This window comes from Nycticebus coucang, chromosome 1 (assembly GCF_027406575.1).
Source record: "Nycticebus coucang isolate mNycCou1 chromosome 1, mNycCou1.pri, whole genome shotgun sequence".
Taxonomy (NCBI): Eukaryota; Metazoa; Chordata; class Mammalia; order Primates; family Lorisidae; genus Nycticebus; species Nycticebus coucang.
The window spans coordinates 69484443-69506041 of record NC_069780.1 but is presented as its reverse complement, the minus strand read 5'-3'; the positions used below and the strand labels follow the sequence as shown (position 1 = coordinate 69506041).

The window sequence follows — 21599 nt, the reverse complement described above, 5'->3', positions numbered from 1 at the left end:
TTTTTTTTCCTATTGTATTTTCTAACTGTATAGTTGGATGGTGCCTAATACACTGCTTGGCATATTTGAGTAAGCCATAAACCAACCACGTGAAAGAATACGTTAAACCTCTATTATTACTATCTAGTTCAGCAAATGTATTATTCTTTTGTTCCCCAAGAATCCAATCACGTAGGTCTATGTGTTTCCTGAACTGTGCCTTCTCAAAACAAATATATCCTTCTCTCTACCCTCTCCTCTCTCACACACAAACAACCTTTATAGAAATAAGAGCTGATAAAAACTACTTCCTCTCATATTTTTGGAATAAACTTAGCATCTTTACCATGATATTCAGGTAAACTGTGATAGATGGAGCCACAGGATTTGGAAAGATTCAATATCCCTGGAGAGCCTTCTTAAGATTTGTGGCATCCAGTCCTTCAATGACAATACTTGCTTATAATGAATTCTGGCAGAAAGCAAATCAGAAATGCACTGATGAGCTGTCAGAGAAGTATTGTACTTCATTCTATTCTAAGCAAGCAAACAGTGACTAATAAGATTTAACTTGAGCTCTAACAATGGGTATAGATATCCTTCAACAAGAAACAGGCTGCCTTAGTACAGGTAGTTATATTTAAGAGGGCATAAATTTTGCTTTGGGGGGAACATATTTTACTAAAAAATGTTTGTTCCCGATGTCAGGAGAAAAGTGTTATTTCTTTCCTTTTTAGGGAGCAGCGACAAAAGAACCAAGAAGAAGATCCACGGAATAAGATCACAGACCCCAGAAGAGGACACAGATTTCTACTATTAAAGTCAGGTTGTTTCTTTCAAGGAATATTTTTCCTAACAGCTAAAACGGTTTATCACATAATCAGCATCTTGTATCAATTACACAAATACCATTTAAGCCACTTTGGTGCCCTGGGAAAGGACCACAATAGAAATCCCTTCTGGCTTCAGCTGTCCCCTCCAGCGGGGCTTGACAGCACGTCCAAGGCGCCCAAACACCAGCCACTAGGCTCCCCCCAGTACCCTCCTTTCCCAGCAAACCGCCAAGGCTCTCGGGCCAAACTCCAATGTCCCTCAATTAAAAACCGCGAAAATGTGAACCCTGCTAAGCAAACGGTAGGGCGCGTAATAACTTTTCTTTACTCTTCTGCATGCATTTGAGATGCTCGTCCTTACTACCAATTACTCAGGTTCACAGCCCGCTTCCCGCAAACCACCTCGAGGGGCAGGGGAGAGGGAGCGCGGACCACAAGCAGGGCTGAGAGTTCTAAATCCTCTGAGGTGTTCCCAGGGCTGGCGATACAGTGCACAACAGCCCCGTAATAATTAGATACAGATATAAATAAGGGAGAAGGCTCCTCTCTCCATCGCACCCTACCTCTATTAAAAAGGAGTAAGAAAAACAGGCACTGGGAGTTTAGCTGGAAATCAGGCCCCTCCTATGCGGCGACCAGGCCCGCCAAGCAGGCCATCTGGAATGTGCAGAAAGAAAGTTAGCTGTCCCGCAGGGCGTGAGTGCACAGCACCCGGCCCGGAGTCGCCGGGCCCAGGGAAGAGAGACCGGGATTAGTCGAAGCACACGCCCCGTGCGTGGCCAGCTGCAGCCGCCGGCTGGGAGGCGAGCCGGCCAGGAGGGATGTGCACGCAGGGACCCGCGGAGCGGCGGCTGGAGCTCTACTTACATAACGCTTCAACTTCTTCTCCGGAGGGGACTTGCGGAGCCATCCCGAGCAGACCACTTCGCCGCCGCTCATGGTGCACGCCTCTCGGGCTCCGGGCTGGGCAGCGGAGGGGCGGCGGGCGCGCTCCGGACACAGCCGACGCCCGCCGGCCGCGCAGGGGCGAGGACCTCGCTCTCCCGGTCGCACACCCCAGGCCGACGGGGCGGGCGGGCTGGCGGGCTCCGCGGCGCGCTGACTCCGCGAGTTCGAGCCTCTCCTCCGCTGGTCCGCGGATCTGAAGAGACGTGAGCGGGGATATTGGGGGACCCAGGGCGCGGCGATCTCGCTTCGGGGAGCCCGCCTCGCCTCCAGGCGGGGAGTCCCGCCGGCGGCCTCAGCAGCGATCGGACTGCGTGAGACTCTGCTCGGACTCGGAGCCGGAGCTTCGGTCCCTGGCGCTCCGCCCCCCAGGGACAGGACCTCCCCAGAGCGCTTTCGGAGTCCGACACGGCGCTGCACACGCACGCACACACAATGCCCTCGCGCGGTGCCCACTCCCGCTCGCCCGCTCTCGGTTTCGCTGCGAATTCTCTCCTTCCCTCTCCTCAGGAGAGGGTGGGTCACGTCTCCGCGGCGCCCGGGAAGCGGAGAGGAAAGGGGAAGCTGCCAGGCTCTCCGGGACAGCGGGCACAGAGCAGGTCCCGGCCAGGAGGGAGCCGCCGGGTCGGCGACGAAGTGCGGGGCGTCTCTGGACAGCGGGCGCTCCGGAGGTCTCAGGTCTGGCTGGAGGGTGGGTCTGCTCTCACGGCCGCCTCAGAGGGCGGGGAGCGCGGAGGAACGAGGCGCTGGGCGACTCAGCTGTGGGAGGGATCCCACCGTCCCGTCCCTCGCGCTCCTCCTCCGCCGCCTCCCCACCCCAGGGCGCGCAGCAGGGTCTGATCCTCCCTCTCCCGGCCTCTGGGCTCGCTCTTCCTCCTTTTCCTCCTCCCCTTCCCACGTTCCGGCCCGGCTCTGGTTTCTGCCCAGACTTTCTCTGAAACTCCTCCGGAGCGCTTCCAGCCAAAACAACAAGAGCTGGGGGAGGAGGAGGAGACGGACGGAGGGAGGGAGCCGGAGTCCTAGAGCACCCTGGGATCTGTAGTTCGGGAAGCGGAGCAGGGTCCTCCGCCGCCCGGCGGCCCCCAGCCCGAGCCCTGGCCAGGAAGGCGGTGGCCGAGGCCGAGGGCAGGCAGCGCGGCCGGGACTCGGGAGCGAGGAGGAGCCGGAGACGTTCAAACGTTCGGTCTTCGGTTTGCCATCTTGACTCAGCCTGGGTGTCAGACTTAGTACTGTGCACGAAATCGGGAGTTTCAGGGTTTTCTCTATTTGACAGCCGGAAAAGCAAAACGACCCCAGAGGGAGACCACGATCCCTCCGGTCCCGCCGCGCAAGACTGAAGGGCTGGAACCAGTAGGACAAGGCTCGGGGAAGCGGGCTATGGCGACCTGCCAGGAGGGGAGGACACAGGGGACCCCACTAGGGCTGGCGTGGGCTGGTCCCCGAAACTGTCCTGCCAGAGTAGTGGGAGCGCTTATTGGAGCCAAAAGATTTGATTGGGTCTATCTCTGGGACAATTTTTAAAGTCTGGGACTGCCTCTATCTGTTGCCTGCTTCTTCCACTTGACTTTGCGTTTGCTTAAAGTCTGAAAGGGAAACTAACTGGGTGCCCTAGTTCTATTTGCCTAGTGGTGTGCTTGACAATTAGTATACCTGGTTCTGAGTTTAACATGATTATGTAATAGAATTCAATATATTTTCCGATTTATTTATGAAAAACAAAGCCCCAAAATAAATTTTAGGAGATAACATAATCAAATATTAATAAAAGTGCTAAAAATGTGAGGAGATAAATGAACATTTCTGGGAAAAATAACCTCAGGCATTTTCTTATTAACACAACCTTTATATTCTAGAGTTTCTCTGAATTTGAAAATGTTACATAATTGTAGTAAGAAATTATATGCTGGGTAGTGACAAGACAAAGGTCCCTGAATGCATAGAGTGGGGGCATAGGATAGTAAGCAAAGAAAGGGTCAACAAAACTACAGGTTATGGTTAAGTATGTGGCTTGAGAGAAGTCGAGACACAGTGAGGTGAAGAATAATCAGGGAAGAAGAGGGAGATCTTTGAGGAGGTGTGTAGCCAGATCCAGGAAAGAGGCCGTAAAGAAAAGGTGGAGAATAATATTTGTGTTGTGAGTGGATAAAGGGAATGGCCATAGCAACTGAAAGATAAAAAAAGCAGCAAGAGGGTCATTTTGTGGTGAGCCCAAATGGAGAGCACTGGAAACTTGGAGGTAGTTAAGGAAGAGCTATTAGGAGGGAAGAGGGTTGCTGAATTGTGCAAGCTCCAGTCCCTAAGTTGAAACTTTGATAAGAGATACCCCCAATTGCACTATCATGCACGGGCTTTGTTTACTTTCCACAGTGTCAGAGAATACCTTGAAAAGGAAAATAGACGTAATTTATTTAAGTAACCCAGTAAGTTATTATCAGAAAATAAAGCTGGGGCTCCGCATCCGTAGCACAGTGGTTATGGTGATGGCCACATACACCTAGGCTGGTGGGTTCGAACCCACCCAGGCCAGCTAGACAACAATGACAACTGCAACAACAAAAAAAATATATAGCTGGGAGGGCGGCGCCTGTGGCTCAATGAGTAAGGCGTTGGCCGCATATACCACGGGTGGCAGGTTCCAACCCGGCCCTGGCCAAACTGAAAAAAAAAAAAAATAGCCGAGCATTGTGGCAGGCACCTATAGTCCCAGCTACTTGGGAGGCTGAGGCAAGAGAATTGCCTAAGCCCAAGAGCTGGAGGTTGCTGTGAGCTGTGACGCCACAGCACTCTACTGAGGGTGGCATAGTGAGACTCTGTCTCCAAAAAAGAAGAAGGAAAAAAGACAATAAACCTGGTTTTCTAATGCTTTCTTAATCTTATCTGAAGAACATCATTAATAGAAAATACATCACAAAAACCTGGCAACCGTTTAAGTTTAGAGACCTTCATCTTTTGGTAGGTATTTATAGTATCACAAGGGTTGAACTTATTCAGATTTGGATTCATTTCTCAGGTCATTTAGTAGTCATGATCTTCAACAGATTACACAATGTCTTTGAGTTGCAGATTCCTGATATGTGAGATGGGAATGATAATACTGATTTTGCAGAATTTTAACAAAAATTAGAAATTATAGGCTAAGTGCCTGTAGCTCAGCAGCTAGGGCACTAGCCACATACACTAGAGCTGGCAGGTTCAAACCCAGCCTGGGCCTGCCAAACAACAATGACAACTACAACCAAAAAATAGCTGGGTGTTGTGGCGGGCACCTGTAGTCCCAGCTAATTGGGGGTGCTGAGGCAAGAGACTTGCTTCAGCCCAAAAGTTGTAGGTTGCTGTGAGCTGCAATGCCACAGCATTGTACCAGGCAACATAGTGAAACTCTGTCCCCCACCCTCCAAAAAAAAAGAAAAGAAAAAAAGAAATTATAGAATTTCAAATGCCTGGTAGATTTTGATGTTTTTTTAATTTTTAAGGTTTAGAACATAAGCAAGTGTTATTTTTATGGCAGCTAACAATTCCTTTTAAGTATGTGAACATAGATCGTACCACAAGTCTTCCAAATTAAAATAAAACATCAAGGGCGGCGCCTGTGGCTCAGTCGGTAGGGCGCCGGCCCCATATACCAAGGGTGGCGGGTTCAAACCTGGCCCCTGCTGAACTGCAACCAAAAAATAGCTGGGCGTTGTGGCAGGCGCCTGTAGTTCCAGCTACTCAGGAGGCTGAGGCAAGAGAATTGCTTAAGCCCAGGAGTTGGAGGTTGCTGTGAGCTGTGTGATGCCATGGCATTCTACCAAGGGCCATAAAGTGAGACTCTGTCTCTACAAAAAAAAAAATAATAAAGCATCAAATTTGTTTTCTTTTTTTTTTTTTTTGGTTGCAGCCGTCATTGTTGTTTGGCGGCCAGGGCTGGATTTGAACACGCCAGCTCAGGTGTATGTGGCTGGCACCTTAGCCGCTTGAGCCACAGGCGCGGAGCCTGTTTTCTTTTTTTGTTGTTTTTTTGTTTGGTTGGTTGGTTGGTTTTTTAGAGACAGGGTCTCACTTTATCGCCCTTGGTAGAGTGTTGTGGCATAACGGCTCACAGCAACCTCCAAGTCCTGGGCATAGGCGATTCTCTTGCCTCAGTCTCCCGAGTAGCTGGGACTACAGGCTGAGGCAAAAAGAATAACTTAAGCCCAAGAGTTTGAGGTTGCTGTAAGCAGTGATGCCACAGCACTCTACTGGGGATGACAAAGTGAGACTCTGTTTCAAAAAACAAAAAAAAAAAAGAAAAGAAAACTGAGGCAAGAGGATCACTTGAGCCCAAGAGTCTGAGGTTGCTGTGAGCTACAATGCCACGGCACTCTACTGAGGGCAAAAAAGTGAGACTCTGACTCAAAAAAAAAAAGGAAAAAAATGTATTTCATGTATATATTTTAGAAAAGAAATGTTCCTTATTTTAGATTTTATGACATTTTTAGATGATCTGTTAAATCACATTTTATACTTTACACAATAAAAGGCATGCTACAAAAGCCTATTATAGATTTTATTCCTACAGTAAATATTTATGGAATGCCTACTGTATGCAAGTCCCCAAGGACCTGAGATACAATGGAGAGGAAAGCCAGACCTGTTCCTGCACTCTTTCCTGGAGAAAAACTTTTAGAGATAATTAACCCCGTAACTTCTATAATACAGTTGATAAATCCTGTGGAAGAAAAATAGAGCGTGCGGTTTGGGCACATAATAGAGGACCACCCCCCCACCCCACCCCCAGGAGTAGGGTGGGTAGGTTGGGAAAGACTTTCCTGAGGAAAAGACTTTTAAACTAATATCCTCAAGACAAACACAAGTTGGCCTGGCAAGAGTAGGGGAGAGGAGTACTCCAGACAAAAGAGAAGCTACTTCTGTGCAGGTCCTTAGGCTGGAAAGAGCTTCTAAGCTGAATGAAGGTGGCCATGAGGTGAGTATAGAGACATTGGCACTGGGTGAGTCTACAGAGGCAGGCAAGGGACAAATTGTGCTGGTCCTTAGAGACCATATTAGGGTTTAGACTTTTCTTTAAAGCAAATGGCCGTGTCATCCGTTTCCTGTGATCTTCAAATGCTCTCAGCCAGTGACTCCTATGGACTTTGTTATTCACTTGTAGCGGCCCATTTTTGTCACACATATTCCAGCTTGATTTTTTAAGATCCCCCCTGCCCCCCAATGTACTTATTCTTTTTTCTCAACAGCTTTTCTTGTCAGTTAATACCTCTTCTTCCTCACGGTCTATCAGACCTCTCTTTTCTTCACTCTCCCATCCCTTCCAGTTTAAATTCTTTCATCTAAATTTCCAATAAATTCTTCCATGTCACAAGACCCCAAACCTGGCTCTACTTTCTTCTGCACTCAAGAAGCCAAGTACTAATGGAACAAGACACAAAACAGGATGAGTGGCATCATCATAAAGTCATGTTCAGTGACCGAAAGTTGATATTTAACTATCTGCAGGGGCATATCTTGGTTTTCTAGGATCTGAAGTTTACACAGTTTGGGGAGTCCTTTTTAAGAAAAAACTATAAATTTGTAAGTACAAAATTAGGATGAGTGCATATTAATTTGTTCTTATCTTTTTTTTTTTTTGAGACAGTCTCAGTTTATCACCCTTGATAGAACGATGACACCTTGGCGTCATTGCTCACAGCAACTTCAAACACCTGGGCTTCAGGGATTCTCTTGCCTCAGCCTCCCAAGTAGCTGAGATTACAGGTGCCCACCACAACGCCCGGCTATTTTTAGAGACAGGTCTCACTGTGGTTCAGGCTGGTCTCAAATCTGTGAACTCAGGTAATCCACCCGCCTAGGCCTTCCAAGTGCTGGGATTACAGGTGTGAGCCACCATACCTGGCAAGTATATATTTAGAATGAGGCAGTAAATCACCAACAAGTTACTGAAGGCCTGGAGATGCAGAAGCCTGTCTTCTAAGATGAATAGGTGACCTCCTGGAATCCTTGCAGGTGCATGCTTCCTGAGTACAGCTTGGTTCCCCTGCCTGACTAGGACACTCCACCTCTCCTAGCAGCACACAATGAGAAGCCCTGAGCTGAAGCTTCATTAGCCTCATGGATACTTTTGCTACCCAATGTCTTATTCCATTCAGGTTGCTATAACAAAATACCCTAAATTGGGTAATTTGTAACAACAAACGCTTATATTTTGGAAGATTGCAAAGTTCAAAATCAAGGCACCAGCATATTTGATGTGATGTAGATAACAAATTCTTGTCATAACTTCACATGGCTAAGGAACAAATAAGCTCCTTCAGGCCTCTTTTATATAGGCTCTAATCCTGTTCATGAAGGCAGAATGTTAATGACCTAATTACCTTCCAAAGGGCTGACCTCTTAATACCATCACCTTTAGGATTAAATTTCAAACATGAATTTTGAGGGAACACAAACATTCAGACCATAGAATTCCACCCCTGGTGCCCAAAATTCATATTTGTTCCACATGCAAAATATACTCATTCCATCCTAATTGCTCTAAAAATCTTAGCTTGTTCCAGTATCAATTTGAAAATCTAATTCAAACACTCATCTAAGTCTCATATAAATCAGAGATGGGTGAGACTCAAGGTAGGATCCATTTTCAAGCAAATTTCCCTCCTGCTGCAAGCCTATAAAAGGTATGTGCTTCCAAAATATAATGGTGAGATAGGCATAGGATAGACATTCTCATTTCAAAAGGAACTACAGGAAAGAAGAAAGGAATAACAGGGCCCAAGTAAGTCCACAAGGCAACAGAGCAAACAACATCAAGGCTTGAGAATAATCTTTGACTCTGTGTCCCACCTCTGGACATACTGGGGCAGGGGCCGTGTCCTTAAGGCCCCGTGGCATGGCTGGGCATAGCCCACACTGCTGCGTAAGGCCCCATGGCATGGCTGGGCACAGCCCACATTGCTGCTTTCACAAGGTTGGAGTTGCATGCCTTTTGATTCTTCTAGGTTGGAATGGCATGCTGGTGACTACCAATCGGATCTCAGGAGGTGACTCCAACCCACAGCTCTGCTGGGCAGTGCTCTGGTGGGAACTCTGTGGTGGCCCCATCCCCATGGCTCCATTAGACATTGTCCTATTGAGGGCTCTCTGAGATGGTCCTGTTCCTGTGGCAGTTCCCTGCTTGGGCTCCAAAAGGATCCCTGAAGCATCCTTTGAAATGCAGGTGGAGGCAGCCATGTCCCTCATAGCTCGTGCACTACATTCCCCCACAGTGACGGCACTGCACAGATACTGCCAGGTGTCCTGCCTGTACTCTTCAGAGGGATGACCATTCCACACCTGGGTTCACTTGAACCAAACATGGGGCATTTGAAAAGTGCCAGAATGTGGGGATCAGAGACTTGAGTTGGCTCAGGGGAGAAAGCAACAGAGTACCTCAGGTGACAGAGGCCCTTCTTTTGGCATTATTCTTGAGAGTTCTGAGCCAGTAATGGAAACAGCAGACTCAATGATTTCCAAAATGCCTCTGGGGCCATTCTTCCATTATCTTGAATAGCATCTGGCATCCTTCTATAGGTACCAATCTCCTCATCAAATGTTCACTTAGCCACACCCTTGATGTTCCCTCCTAAACACACCTTTTCATTCTTTACAACATGGCCAGGTTGAGAATTTTCCAAATGTTTAAGTTCTGCTTCCCTTTTGTTTATAAGTTTCATCTTTAAATTGTTTTTCTCTTCTTGTATTTTACTATAAACAGTCAAGAGAAGCCATGTCCTACCTCAACTCTTAGCTTAAAGAGTTCTTCAATCAATAGAGATAGTCCCAGACTTACAATCGTTATCACTTATGATTTTTTGACTTCACAATGGACCCATCAGAATGTAACTCCATCACAAGTCGAGGAGCATCTGTATCCTATTTTGTCACTCACAAAGTTCCTCCTACAAAACTTAGTTCAGCTAAGTTCTCTGTCATTTTGGAACAATGATTACCTTTCCTCTAGTTTCCAATAACATTTTTCTCATTTCCTTTTTCAGACAGAGTCTCATTATGTTGCCCTTGATAGAGTGCTATGGCTTCACAGCTCACAGCAACCTCAAACTCTTGGGCTCAAGTGATTCTCTTGCCTCAGCCTCCCAGGTAGCTGGAATTACAGACACCCATCATAACGCCTGGCTATTATTATTATTATTATTTTTTTTTTTTTTCAGTTTTTGGCCGGGGCCGGGCTTGAACCCACCACCTCCAGTATATGGGGCCAACGCCCTACTCCTTGAGCCACAGGCACTGCCCCGCTAGCTATGTTTTGTTGCAGTTGTCATTGTTCTTTAGCTGGCCCGGGCTGGGTTCAAACCAGCTCCCTCAGTGTATGTGGCTGGTGCTATAACCACTGTGCTATGGGTGCTGAGCCAACATTTTTCTCATTTTCATCCAAGAGCTCATCAGAATGGCCTTTCCTATCCATATTTCTCACCAATATTCTATTCCTAATCTTTTAGGTAATCCTTAAAAAAGACTGAGCTTCCAGGGCTAGGCACGGTGGCTCACACCTGTAATCCTTGCACTCTGGGTGGCTGAGGCAGGCCAATCACTTGAGCACCTGAGTTCAAGACCAGCCTGAGCTAGAGCGAGACCCCATCTCCAACAATAGCTGGGCATTGTGGCAGGCACCTGTAGTCCCAACTATGTGGGAGGCTGAGATAAAAGAATAGCTTTGAGCCCGAGTTTGAGATTGCTGTGAGCTACCATGACACTAGGGCACTTTACTAAGGGCGACAAAATGAGACTCTGTCTCAAAAAAAAAAAGAAGAGTGAGCTTCCTATACAATTCTGAGACTTCATTAGAATCATTTTTTTTTTTTGAGACAGAGCCTCAAGCTGTCGCCCTGTGTAGAGTGATGTGGCATCACAGCTCACAGCAACCTCCAACTCCTGGGCTCAAGTGATTCTCTTGCCTCCACCTCTCAAGTAGCTGGTACTACAGGCACCCACCACAACGCTTGGCTATTTTTTGTTGCAGCCATCGTTGTTTGGCAGACCCGGGCTGGATTCGAACCCACCAGCTCAGGTGTATGTGGTTGGTGCCTTAGCTGCTTGAGCCACAGGGCCGAGCCTTCACTAGAATCATTGTTAATGCTCTGTTCACATCAATATAGGTTTTTTGTTAGCATACACCTCCAAATTGTTTTTTTTTTTTTTTCGAGACAGAGTCTCACTTTGTTGCCCTCGGTAGAGTGCCAAGGCATCATAGGTCACAGCAACCTCACACTCTTGGGCTTTAGCAGTTCTCTTGCCTCGGTCTCTCAAGTAGCTGGGACTATAGGTGTCCAGCACAATGCCTGGCTATTTTTAGAGGCGAGGTCTTGCTCTGGCTCAGGCTGGTCTCAAACTTGTGAGCTCAGACAATCTACCCGCCTGGGCCTCTCAGAGTGCTGGGATTACAGATGTGAGCCCCCACACCTGGGCTTCCCCTCCAAATTCCTCTAGCCTTTGGAACCCTTCCACGTTTTATGATAGGTATTTGTTAGAGCAGCCCCTCACTCCTTGGTACCAATTTTTGTCTTTTTTTTTGCAGTTTTTGGCTGGAGCTGGGTTTGAACCCGCCACCTCCGGCATATGGAGCCGGCGCCCCACTCCTTTGAGCCACAGGTGCCTCCCACCAATTTTTGTCTTTTTTTTTTTGTAGAGACAGAGTCTCACTTTACCACCTTAAGTAGAGTGCCATGATGTCACAGGACTCAAAGCAACCTCTAGCTCTTGGGCTTCCGCCATGCTCCCGCCTCAGCCTCCCGAGCAGCTGGGATTACAGGCGCCCGCCACAACTCCCAGCTATTTTTTTTTTTTTTGTAGAGACAGAGTTTCACTTTATGGCCCTGGGTAGAGTGCCGTGGCATCACACAGCTCACAGCAACCTCCAACTCCTGGGCTTAGGCGATTCTCCTGCCTCAGCCTCCCGAGTAGCTGGGACTATAGGCGCCCGCCACAACACCCGGCTATTTTTTGGTTGCAGTTTGGCCGGGGCTGGGTTTGAACCCGCCACCCTCGGTATATGGGGCCAGCGCCCTGCTCACTGAGCCACAGGCACCGCCCCAATTTTTGTCTTAATCTATTGACACTGCTATAACAAAATGGATTGGGTGACTACTCGGGAGGCTGAGGCAAGAGAATTGCCTAAGCCCAAGAGCTGGAGGTTGCTGTGAGCTGTGATGCTACATTACTCTACTGAGGATGATAAAGTGAGACTCTGTCTCTAAAAAAAAAATAGATTGGGTGATTTATAAACAATGGACATCTATTGCTTACAGTTCTGGAGTCTATAAAGTCTGAGATAAAGACGCCAGCAGATTTGGCGTCTGGTGAGAGCCTGTTCCTCAGGGAGGCATTTTCTTACCACATCTTCATATAGCAGGACAAACAAGCTCCTTCAGGCCTCTTTTCTGAGGACACTAATATTACTTATGAGGCAGAGCCGTCATAACCTAATCACCTCTCAAAGGTCTCAAACGTTGAAATTTTCACACATCTAAACATTGCTGAGGAAATTGTATTTAAGTCTCAGAATGAAAATAGTGTTGGAATAAGGTTTATACATGTATAATGAGAAAACGATCTTCCATCCTTCACAAATAAATATTATTTGTTTCTGGAATGTTTTAATTACAATAATTACAGGGTAGATTATAATAAATTTAAGTACATGGTATCTTAGTAGTATCACTGCCTGAGATGCATAATTTTATCTCTAACCTATTATTTCAAACTTTAGATTACGAAGTGGGCTAAAAGATAGTTTTTATTTGAAAATATAGATTAAAATCCCATTGTGATTATGACATGAAAACACAATATTATTAGGGAGTTTTTTCTTTTCTTTCTTTTTTTTTTTTTTTTGAGACAATGTCTCTGCCCCGGCAGAGTGCAGTGGCATCATCACAGCTCATTGCAACCTCAAACTCAGCCTCCTGAGTAGCTGGGACTATAGGCTTATGCCATGATGCCTACCTAATTTTTCTAGTTTTAGTATATATGGAATTTCTTTCATTTTTAAAATAATTTTTTAGGGAAAGAATTTTTCATCGCCTCCATGAAGTGCCATGGCATCACAGCTCACAGCAACCTCCAAATCCTGGGCTAAGGCGATTCTCTTGCCTCAGCCTCCTGAGTAGCTGGGACTGCAGGCACCTGCCACAATGCCTGGCTATTTTTTTTGTTGTAGTTTGGCCAGGTTCAAACCCGCCGCCCTCGGTATATGGGGCTGGCGCCCTACCCACTGAGTCACAGGCACCACCCAAGATGGGGTTTCTTATTCAGGCTGTTCTGAAGCTCCGCTCCTGACCTCAAGCAATCCTCCTGCCTTGGCCTCCCAGAGTGCTAGGATTACAGGTGTGAGCCACCACATCTGGCTATATTGTATTTTAATATAATAATCACCTTATCATGCTCCTTGAATTTAAACTGTATTTTCTTTATTTTAGATTGGCAATAATATTCCATTGAGTAAAAACTTATGTTCAGTTAACTCAGTTTTCTTTTAAACTTAAAATTATGAAATGATTGCTTCAGATCAATGCCATTTATCAGGCAGAAGTTAAAACCATATATACAGGCAACCAAGAAACAGACTAATGCATATATGGTATGGCTTGGCACTCATAGCTCAGCAAGTAGGGCGCCAGCCATATACACCAAGGCTGGCAGGTTCAAGCCCAACCTAAGCCTGCTAAACAACAATGACAACTACAACCAAAAAATAGCCGGATGTTGTGGCAGGTGCCTGTAGTCCCAGCTACTTAGGAGGCTGAGGTAAGAGAATTAATTGAGCCCAAGAGTTTGAGGTTGCTGTGAGCTGTGATGCCACAGACTCTACTGAGACTCTGTCTCAAAAAAAAATAAAACAAAAAATACATATATGGTAATAAATTGATGACAGAGTTGACCCTAAAGTACAGTGGGGAAATGATAACTTTTCCAAAAGTGGTGCTGGGTCAATGAAATACGCATATAAAAAAGTGAATCTTGATCCTTATCTCGCTTCATACAAAAAAATCAATACCAGATAGATTTTAGATTTAAATGTTAAAGTGAAAAAAACTAGGAAATTTATAAACAAAACAGAAATACAGAAAACTACCTCCTTAATTTTGAGAAAGGTAAACGGACACAGAAACTGCCCTAAGACTGGCTGGGCCCAGTGGCTCATGCCTGTAGTCCTAGCACTCTGGGAGGCTGAGGTGGGTGGATTGCCTGAGATCACAGGTTTGAGGCCAGCCTGAGCCAAAGTGAGACCTCATCTCTAAAATAGCCAGGCATTGTGGCGGGTGCCTGTAGTCCCAGCTACTTGAGAGACTAAGGCAAGAGAATCGCTTGAACCCAAGGGTTTGAGGTTGCTGTAAGCAATGACGCCATGGCACTCTACCCAAGGCGACAAAGTGAGATTCTGTCTTCAAAAAAAATAAATAAATAAATAAAGGGCGGCGCCTGTGGCTCAGTCGGTGAGGAGCCGGCCCCATATACCGAGGGTGGTGGGTTCAAACCCGGCCCCGGCCAAACTGCAACCAAAAAACAGCTGGGCGTTGTGGCGGGCACCTGTAGTCCCAGCTACTTGGGAGGCTGAGGCAGGAGAATCGCTTAAGCCCAGGAGTTGGAGGTTGCTGTGAGCTGTGTGATGCCACGGCACTCTACCGAGGGCCATAAAGTGAGACTCTGTCTCTACAGAAAAAAAAAAAAAAATCAAGCAAGCAAGCAAGCAAGAAAGCACTAACACTAAAATGAAAATGATATATCGGACAACATTAAAAGTGAGAACATCTTTTTATCAAAATCCATTCTTTAAGAGTGAAAAAAAACAAGTCAAAGACAGAAGATGATATTTTTTTTTTTTTTTTTTTGTGGTTTTTGGCCGGGGCTGGGTTTGAACCCGCCACCTCCGGCATATGGGACCGGCACCCTACTCACTGAGCCACAAGTGCTGCCCAGAAGATGATATTTTAATACATATATTTGTCAAAAGGTTTGTAACTGGAATATAGTATATATTCCTAGAATTAATAATTGATTCCTAGAATCAATGCTTAGGCAACCCAGGACTTCAGCTTCCAACCAAGCTGGAGTAAAAGAGACTAGATTTACCTATCCTATCAAAACAACTTCTTTTAAAAAAGAACAAAATATTTGAGACAACAATTTTCATGACATTGGACATCAGGCAGTTAAGGACAGGAATACCTGGAGGCAAGAACCAAACAAGGTGAGCACTGCAATTCTCCCAACTTACTGCCTGCTGAGACTTCCTAAGGTGTAATTCCCAGAGCTTGGAGGTCCCTCTGTATTGGGAAGATGGATCTGGGGGGTTGGGAAAGCTACTACATCTGATGGTGCAAGATAGCTTAACATACTGAAAAAAGGTACAGAGAGGGGGCTCTGGAAACCACTCAAGTAGTGCAGCGCAAATCTTCAGCTGATAGTCATCAGCAGGTGCAGGTAAAGAATCTACCTAATGCTACAGAAAAAAACCCACTGAGAAAGACTGGGGGTGGGGGTGGGGGAATCAGTGAGGCTCAAACCGCTGTGGAAATTCTTTTTTTTGGGGGGACAGAGTCTCACTTTGTCACCCTCAGTAGAGTGCCATGGTGTCACAGCTCAGAGCAACCTCAAACTCTTGGGCTCAAGCATTTCTCTTGCCTCAGCCTCCCAAGTAGCTGGGACTACAGGTGCCCCACCACAATACCCATTTATTTTTAGAGATGGGGTCTCGCCCTTGCTCAGGCTGGTCTCCAACCTGTGAGCACAGGCAATCTACCGGCCTAGGCCTCCCAAAGTGCTGGGATTATAGGCGTGAGCCACTGTGCCCAGTCATCACTGTGGAAATATTAATAGTTTCTCTTCTCCTCAGCCAAAGCAGAAAATATCATCATTTACAGGGCATTGTAGAGTTCTCTCAAGGATTTTGTCTTAGTAAAAGTGCAAAATTAATCATAGACTAACTGCTGCTGTGATCCTGCCTAAGAAAACTTAATAGCAAGACCCAATAGGATCAAACTGTTTCCAAGTAATTATGTCCCAGAACAAAACTCAACTACAAAACAAAATACCCAATGTCCAACAAAATGAATTTGCAATGTGTGACAGCCAATAAGAAATTACAAAGAAGCAGTTAAACATGACTCAAAATGATAGGACAGAATCAATCAACTGAAGCCAACAGATAAAAGTAGTGGACAAAAACATCAGAACAGTTGTTGTAGCTATATCCCATATGTTCACGAAGCTAGAGGAATAGCTTATAAGGATGTCCAACTGCAGACCATGGCTGTCTTTGAATGCTTATCTAAGAGCTATCTTGGAACACATACTAAATGCAATGAATGAAAGCTGATGAGCCAAGAAAAGGTCCATGCATAATTTTTGTGATATCTGCCTCCACAGATAAGCATTCATAGTCAGCTGAGGGCCTCAGTTGGACACCCTCAGTAGTACGTTAAATAAAGATATAGAAGATACTATGAAGACCCAAATCAAACTTATACAGATGAAGAATATAATGACTAGCATGAAAAATGTGCTGCATTCCGTTATCAGTAGCTTAGTATTGAAAAACATTAGTGAATTTAAATACATAGGAAAGGCAGCACCTGTGCTCAGTGGGTAGGGCGTCGGCCACATACACCGAAGCTGGTAGGTTCGAACCTGGTCCAGACCAGCTAAAACAACAATGACAACTGCAACAAAAAAATAGCTGGGTGTTGTGGCAGGCGCCTGTAGTCCCAGCAACTTGGGAGGATGAAGCAGGAGAATCGCTTAAGCCCAAGCGTTGGAGGTTGCTGTGAGCTGTGACACCATAGCACTCTACCCAGGGTGACAGCTTGAGACTCTGTCTCAAAATAAATAAATAAACAAACAAATAAATAAAATAAAATAAATACATAGGGAAAAAGATTGAAAAATGAACACAGGCCCAGGCCCAGTGGCTCACGCCTGTAATCCTAGCACTTGGGAGGCCAAGGCAGATGGATTGCCAGAGGTCATAGGTTCAAGACCAGCCTGAGCCAAAGCGAGACCCTATCTCTAAAAATAGCCAGATATTGTGGCGGGCGCCGGTAGGCCCGCTCCTGGGGAGGCTGAGGCAAGAGAATTGCTTGAGCTCAGGAGTTTGAGGTTGCTGTGAGCTATGACATCACAGTACTCTACCAAGGGCAACAAAGTGAAACTCACTCTAACAAAAAAAAAAAAAAAGAAAGAAAGAAAGAAAAGAAAAAATGAACACAGCATTAATAAAAATACTTCTGGCTTGGCACCTGTAGCTCAGCGGCTAAGGGTGCCAACCACATACACCAGAGGTGACAGGTTTGAATCCAGCCTGGGCCTGCCAAACAACAATGACAACTACAACCCAAAATAGCCGGGTGTTGTGGTGGGTGCCTGTAGTCCCAGCTACTTGGGAGGCTAAGGCAAGAGAATTGCTTAAGCCCAAGAGTTAGAGGTTGCTGTGATCTGTGACATCACAGCATTCTACTGAGGGCGACATGGTGAGACTCTGTCTCAAAAATAGAATAAAATAAAAAATAAAAATGCTTCTAGCAGCCTAACATATATGTAATTAGAGTTCTTAGGGTGGTGCCTGTGGCTCAGTCAGTAAGGCACCAGCCCCATATACTGAGGGTGGAGGGTTCAAACCCGGCCCCGGCCAAACTGCAACCAAAAAATAGCCGGGCGTTGTGGCAGGCACCTGTAGTCCCAGCTACTTGGGAGGCTGAGGCAAGAGAATCGCTTAAGCCCAGGAGTTGGAGGTTGCTGTGAGCTGTGTGAGGCCACGGCACTCTGCCGAGGGCCATAAAGTGAGACTCTGTCTCTACAAAAAAAAAATAATAATAATAATTAGAATTCTTAAAGGAGGAGGATGTCAAAAATATATATTTATTATTATATATTTTCTATATAAATATATATATATATTTTTTTTGAGACAGAGTCTCAAGCTGTTGCCCGGGGTAGAGTGCTGTGGCGTCATTGCTCACAGCAACCTCTAACTCTTGAGCTCAAGCAATCTTCTTGCCTCAGTTTCTCTATTTTTAAAAGATGGGGGTCTCGATTTTTGTTCAGGCTGATCTTAAACTCGTGAGCTCAAGCAATCCACCCGCCTCAGCCCCCCAGAGTGCTGAGTGTGAGCCACCTCACCTGGCCTTAAAAAATATTTAAAGAGATAATAGTCCCAAATTATCCAAATTTATTGACAATGTAACCCCATAGATTTAAGAGACAACATTATTGAAGAAATTAACAAAAACCTAAGTAAGATATACTGAGTTGATAAATCAGAAGTCAGTATTATTTGGTTATAAATTTTTTTCCAGACTGATCTACAAATTTAAGGCAATCTCAACCAATACCCCAGTATCCTAGCCTGCAACCTTTTTGGTTTTTGTATGTTTGTGAAATTGACAAGCTGATTCTAAAATTCATTTGGAAATGCAAAGACTCTAGAATAGCTATAACAAATTTTAAAAATAACAAAGTTATAGAATTTATACTACCTAAAAAGACTTCAAGACTTTACAAAGGCACAATAATAAAGACATGTAAACAGATTAATGGAACAGAATAGAGAGTCAAGAAATAGACCCACATATGTATAGTCAATTGATTTTTTGACAAAGGTGCATAGGCAATTCAAAAGAGAAAGGATTTTTTTTTTAATTATTGATGCTGAAACAATCAGATATCCAAATGCAAAAATAAACCGAAACTTTGACTCATATATTGCAGCACATGCACAAATGTACACAGAATAAATCACAGACATATGTGTAAAACCTGAAGGAAAATAAAGTTGTAGAAGCAAATATACCACTTTGGGAGGCCGTGGTGGGTGGATTGCCTGAGCTCATGAGTTCAAGACCAGCCTGAGCTAGAGCAAAACCCCATCTCTAAAAATAGCAGGGCCTTGTGGTGGGTGCCTGTAGTCCCAGCTACTTGGGAGGCTGAGGCAAGAAAATCCCTTTAGCCCAAGAGTTAGAGGTTGCTGTGAGCTGTGACACAACAGCACTCTATCAGGGGTGACAAAATAAGACTCTGTCTCAAGGAAAAAAAGTAAATATAGGAGAAAATATGTGTGACACTATACCGTGGTTTGAATGTGTTCCCCAAAAGTTCATGTGTTTGAAATTTAATCCCCAGTGCAACAGGGGTGAGAAGTGGGACTTTTAAGAGGTAACTAAGACACAAAGTCTCTATCCTAATGAATGAATCAGTGGTGTTATTGCTGTGAGTGGATTAGTTTTTACAGGAGCAGATTCCTGACAAAAGACTGAGGTTAGTCCTCTGTCTCTTGTTCTTCTTCTTTCTTGCCCTCTGCCTTCTACCAGGAAGCCCCCCACCAGATGATGGTGCCATGCTCTTGGACTTCCCAGCTTCCAGAATTATGAGCCAATAATTATCTGTTTCTTATAAATTACTCAGTCTGTAATATTCTGTTATAATAACACAGAACGGAAAAAGGTGCATTGAATTAGGCAAATATCTTTTAGATATGCACCACTCAAAGCATAACTTATAAAAGAAAAAAATGATAAATTAGACTTTTTCAAAATTAGGAATCTCTGTCCTTGGAAAGAAATTGTTGAGGGAATGAAAAAAAAGTCACAAACATTGAGAAAATATTTGCAAATCACATCTGGTAAAAGACTTGTCTCTGGAATATATGAAGAACTACAAAAACTCAATAAGAAAATAGTCCATTTTAAAAATGAGCAGATTTATATAGCCACTTAACCAAAACAAAGAATACAGATGACAAATAAGCATATCAAAAGATGTGCCCCAAATTAACTGGTCATAAGAAAAATCACAATGTAAAATGAGGGCTGGACATGGTGGCTCACACCTGTAATCCTAGCACTCTGGGAGGCTAAGGAAGGAAGATTGGTTGAGCTCAGGAATTTGAGACCAGCCTGAGCAAGAGTGAGAACCTGTCTCTCAAAACATAAAAAATAAAAAATAGCCAGGCATTGTGGTGGGCACCTGTAGCCCTAGCTACTCAGGAGGTTGAGGCAAGAGGATGTCTTGAGCCCAAGAGTTTGAGGCTGCTGTGAGCTGTGATGCTGAGGGTGATGAAGTTAGACTCTAGGAAGGAAGGAAGGAAGGAAGGAAGGAAGGAAGGAAGGAAGGAAGGAAGGAAGGGAGGGAGGGAGGGAGGGAGGGAGGGAGGGAGGAAGGAAATCACAATAAATTAACAGAACACATGTATAGAATATCCAAAATTAAAAAAGAATGATCATATCCAGTGTTAGTAAGTGGACTGAGGAACTAAAACTCCCCTATCCTGCTTTTAGAATGTAACATGAAAGCCATTTCAGCAGTGTCTTACAAAGTTAAATGTGCGGCTACCACATGACCTAGATATTCCACTATCAAGTATTCACCCCAGGGCAAATTAAAGCATATGTCTATACAAAGCCTGTGTACAGGGCAGCACCTGTGGCTCAAGGAGTAGGGCGCTGGCCCCATATGCTGGAGGTAGCAGGTTCAAACCCAGCCCCAGCAAAAAACTGCAGAAAAAAAAAAAGCCTTGTATACAACATTACTACCAGCTTTATATAAAATAAGCCCAAACTGCAACTCAAGTGCCCATAAACAGTTTAATGTATAAACAAAGTGTGGTATATCCATACAATGGAATACTACTCAGTAGTAAAAAAGGAATGAACTAGTGTAACATGTAAAGATATGGATGAACCTCAAAATCATTATGCTGAATATCACCAAAAAATGTAGATATGCTATAGGATTCCATTTATATAATATTCTAGAAAATACAAGCCAATCTGTAATGACAAAAGATAGATCAGTTATTGCCTAGGGTTGAGAGGGATGGATATGTTCACTATATTAATCATAGTGATGGTTTTATGATGTATACATTATGCCAAATATTTATCAAATTGTACACTTAATTTTTTTTTTTTTTTTTGAGACAGAGTCTCAAGCTATCGCCTTGGGTAGACTGCCGTGGTGTCATAGCTCACAGCAACCTCCAACTCTTGGGCTCAAGTGATCCTCTTGCCACAGTTTTTCTATTTTTAGTAGAGATGGGCTCTTGTGTTTTTTTTGAGACAGAGTCTCACTCTATCGTCCTTGGTAGAGTGCTGTAGTGTCACAGCTCGCAGCAACCTCCAACTCCTGGGCTTAGGCAATTCTCTTGCCTCAGCTGGGACCACAATGCCTGGCTATTTTTTTGTTGTTGTTGCTGCAGTTTGGCCGGGGCTGGGTTTCAACCCGCCACCCTCGGTATATGGGGCCGGCACCCTACCCACTAAGCCACAGGTACTGCCCTGGGCTCTTGCTTTTGCTCAGGGCGGTCTCAAACTTGTGAGCTCAAGCAATCCATCTGCTTTGGCCTCCCAGAATGCTAGGATTATAGGTGTGAGCCACCATGCCCAGCCAAATTATATACTTTTTTTGTTTTTGTATTTTTTTTGCATTTTTTTGGCCGGGGCTGGGTTTGAACCTGCCACTTCCAGCATATGGGGCCGGCGCCCTACTCCTTTGAGCCACAGGCGCCACCCCAAATTATACACTTTAAATATATGCACTTTAATGCATATCAATTATTTCTCAATAAAGTTCCTTAAAAAAGTAAAAAGATAGTCAACCCAATAGGAAAAACAAAAACTTAAACAGGCATTTTAGGCAAAGATGATCAATGGAAGTCTGGAGAATGATTACCTCAGGTATGTGAGTATGGGGGAGGGGAATGCTTCTAGCGGGGTGGTAATGCTGATATCTTAATCTGAGTGTTGGTTACATGGATGTGATTATTTTTGGAAATTCATCCAGTTTACTACTTAGGATTTGTGCACTTTTCTGTATTTTTGT

General features: G+C 44.8%; 1 protein-coding gene and 1 pseudogene across 3 annotated transcripts in view; one reads left to right on the top strand and one right to left on the bottom strand.

The window, feature by feature from the left end:
• Positions 1-1804, bottom strand: part of GAB1 (GRB2 associated binding protein 1) — a 148261-nt gene extending 146457 nt beyond the window's left edge. For all 3 annotated transcript variants that reach the window (XM_053582188.1, XM_053582187.1, XM_053582189.1), the window contains exon 1: positions 1680-1804. In XM_053582188.1, coding sequence (XP_053438163.1) covers positions 1680-1751 — 72 coding nt within the window. In that variant the 5' untranslated portion in view covers positions 1752-1804. The remainder of the gene's footprint in view (positions 1-1679) is intronic.
• On the top strand, positions 1688-4423 carry LOC128580049 (uncharacterized; annotated as a pseudogene).
• Positions 4424-21599: the final 17176 nt, after the last annotated feature.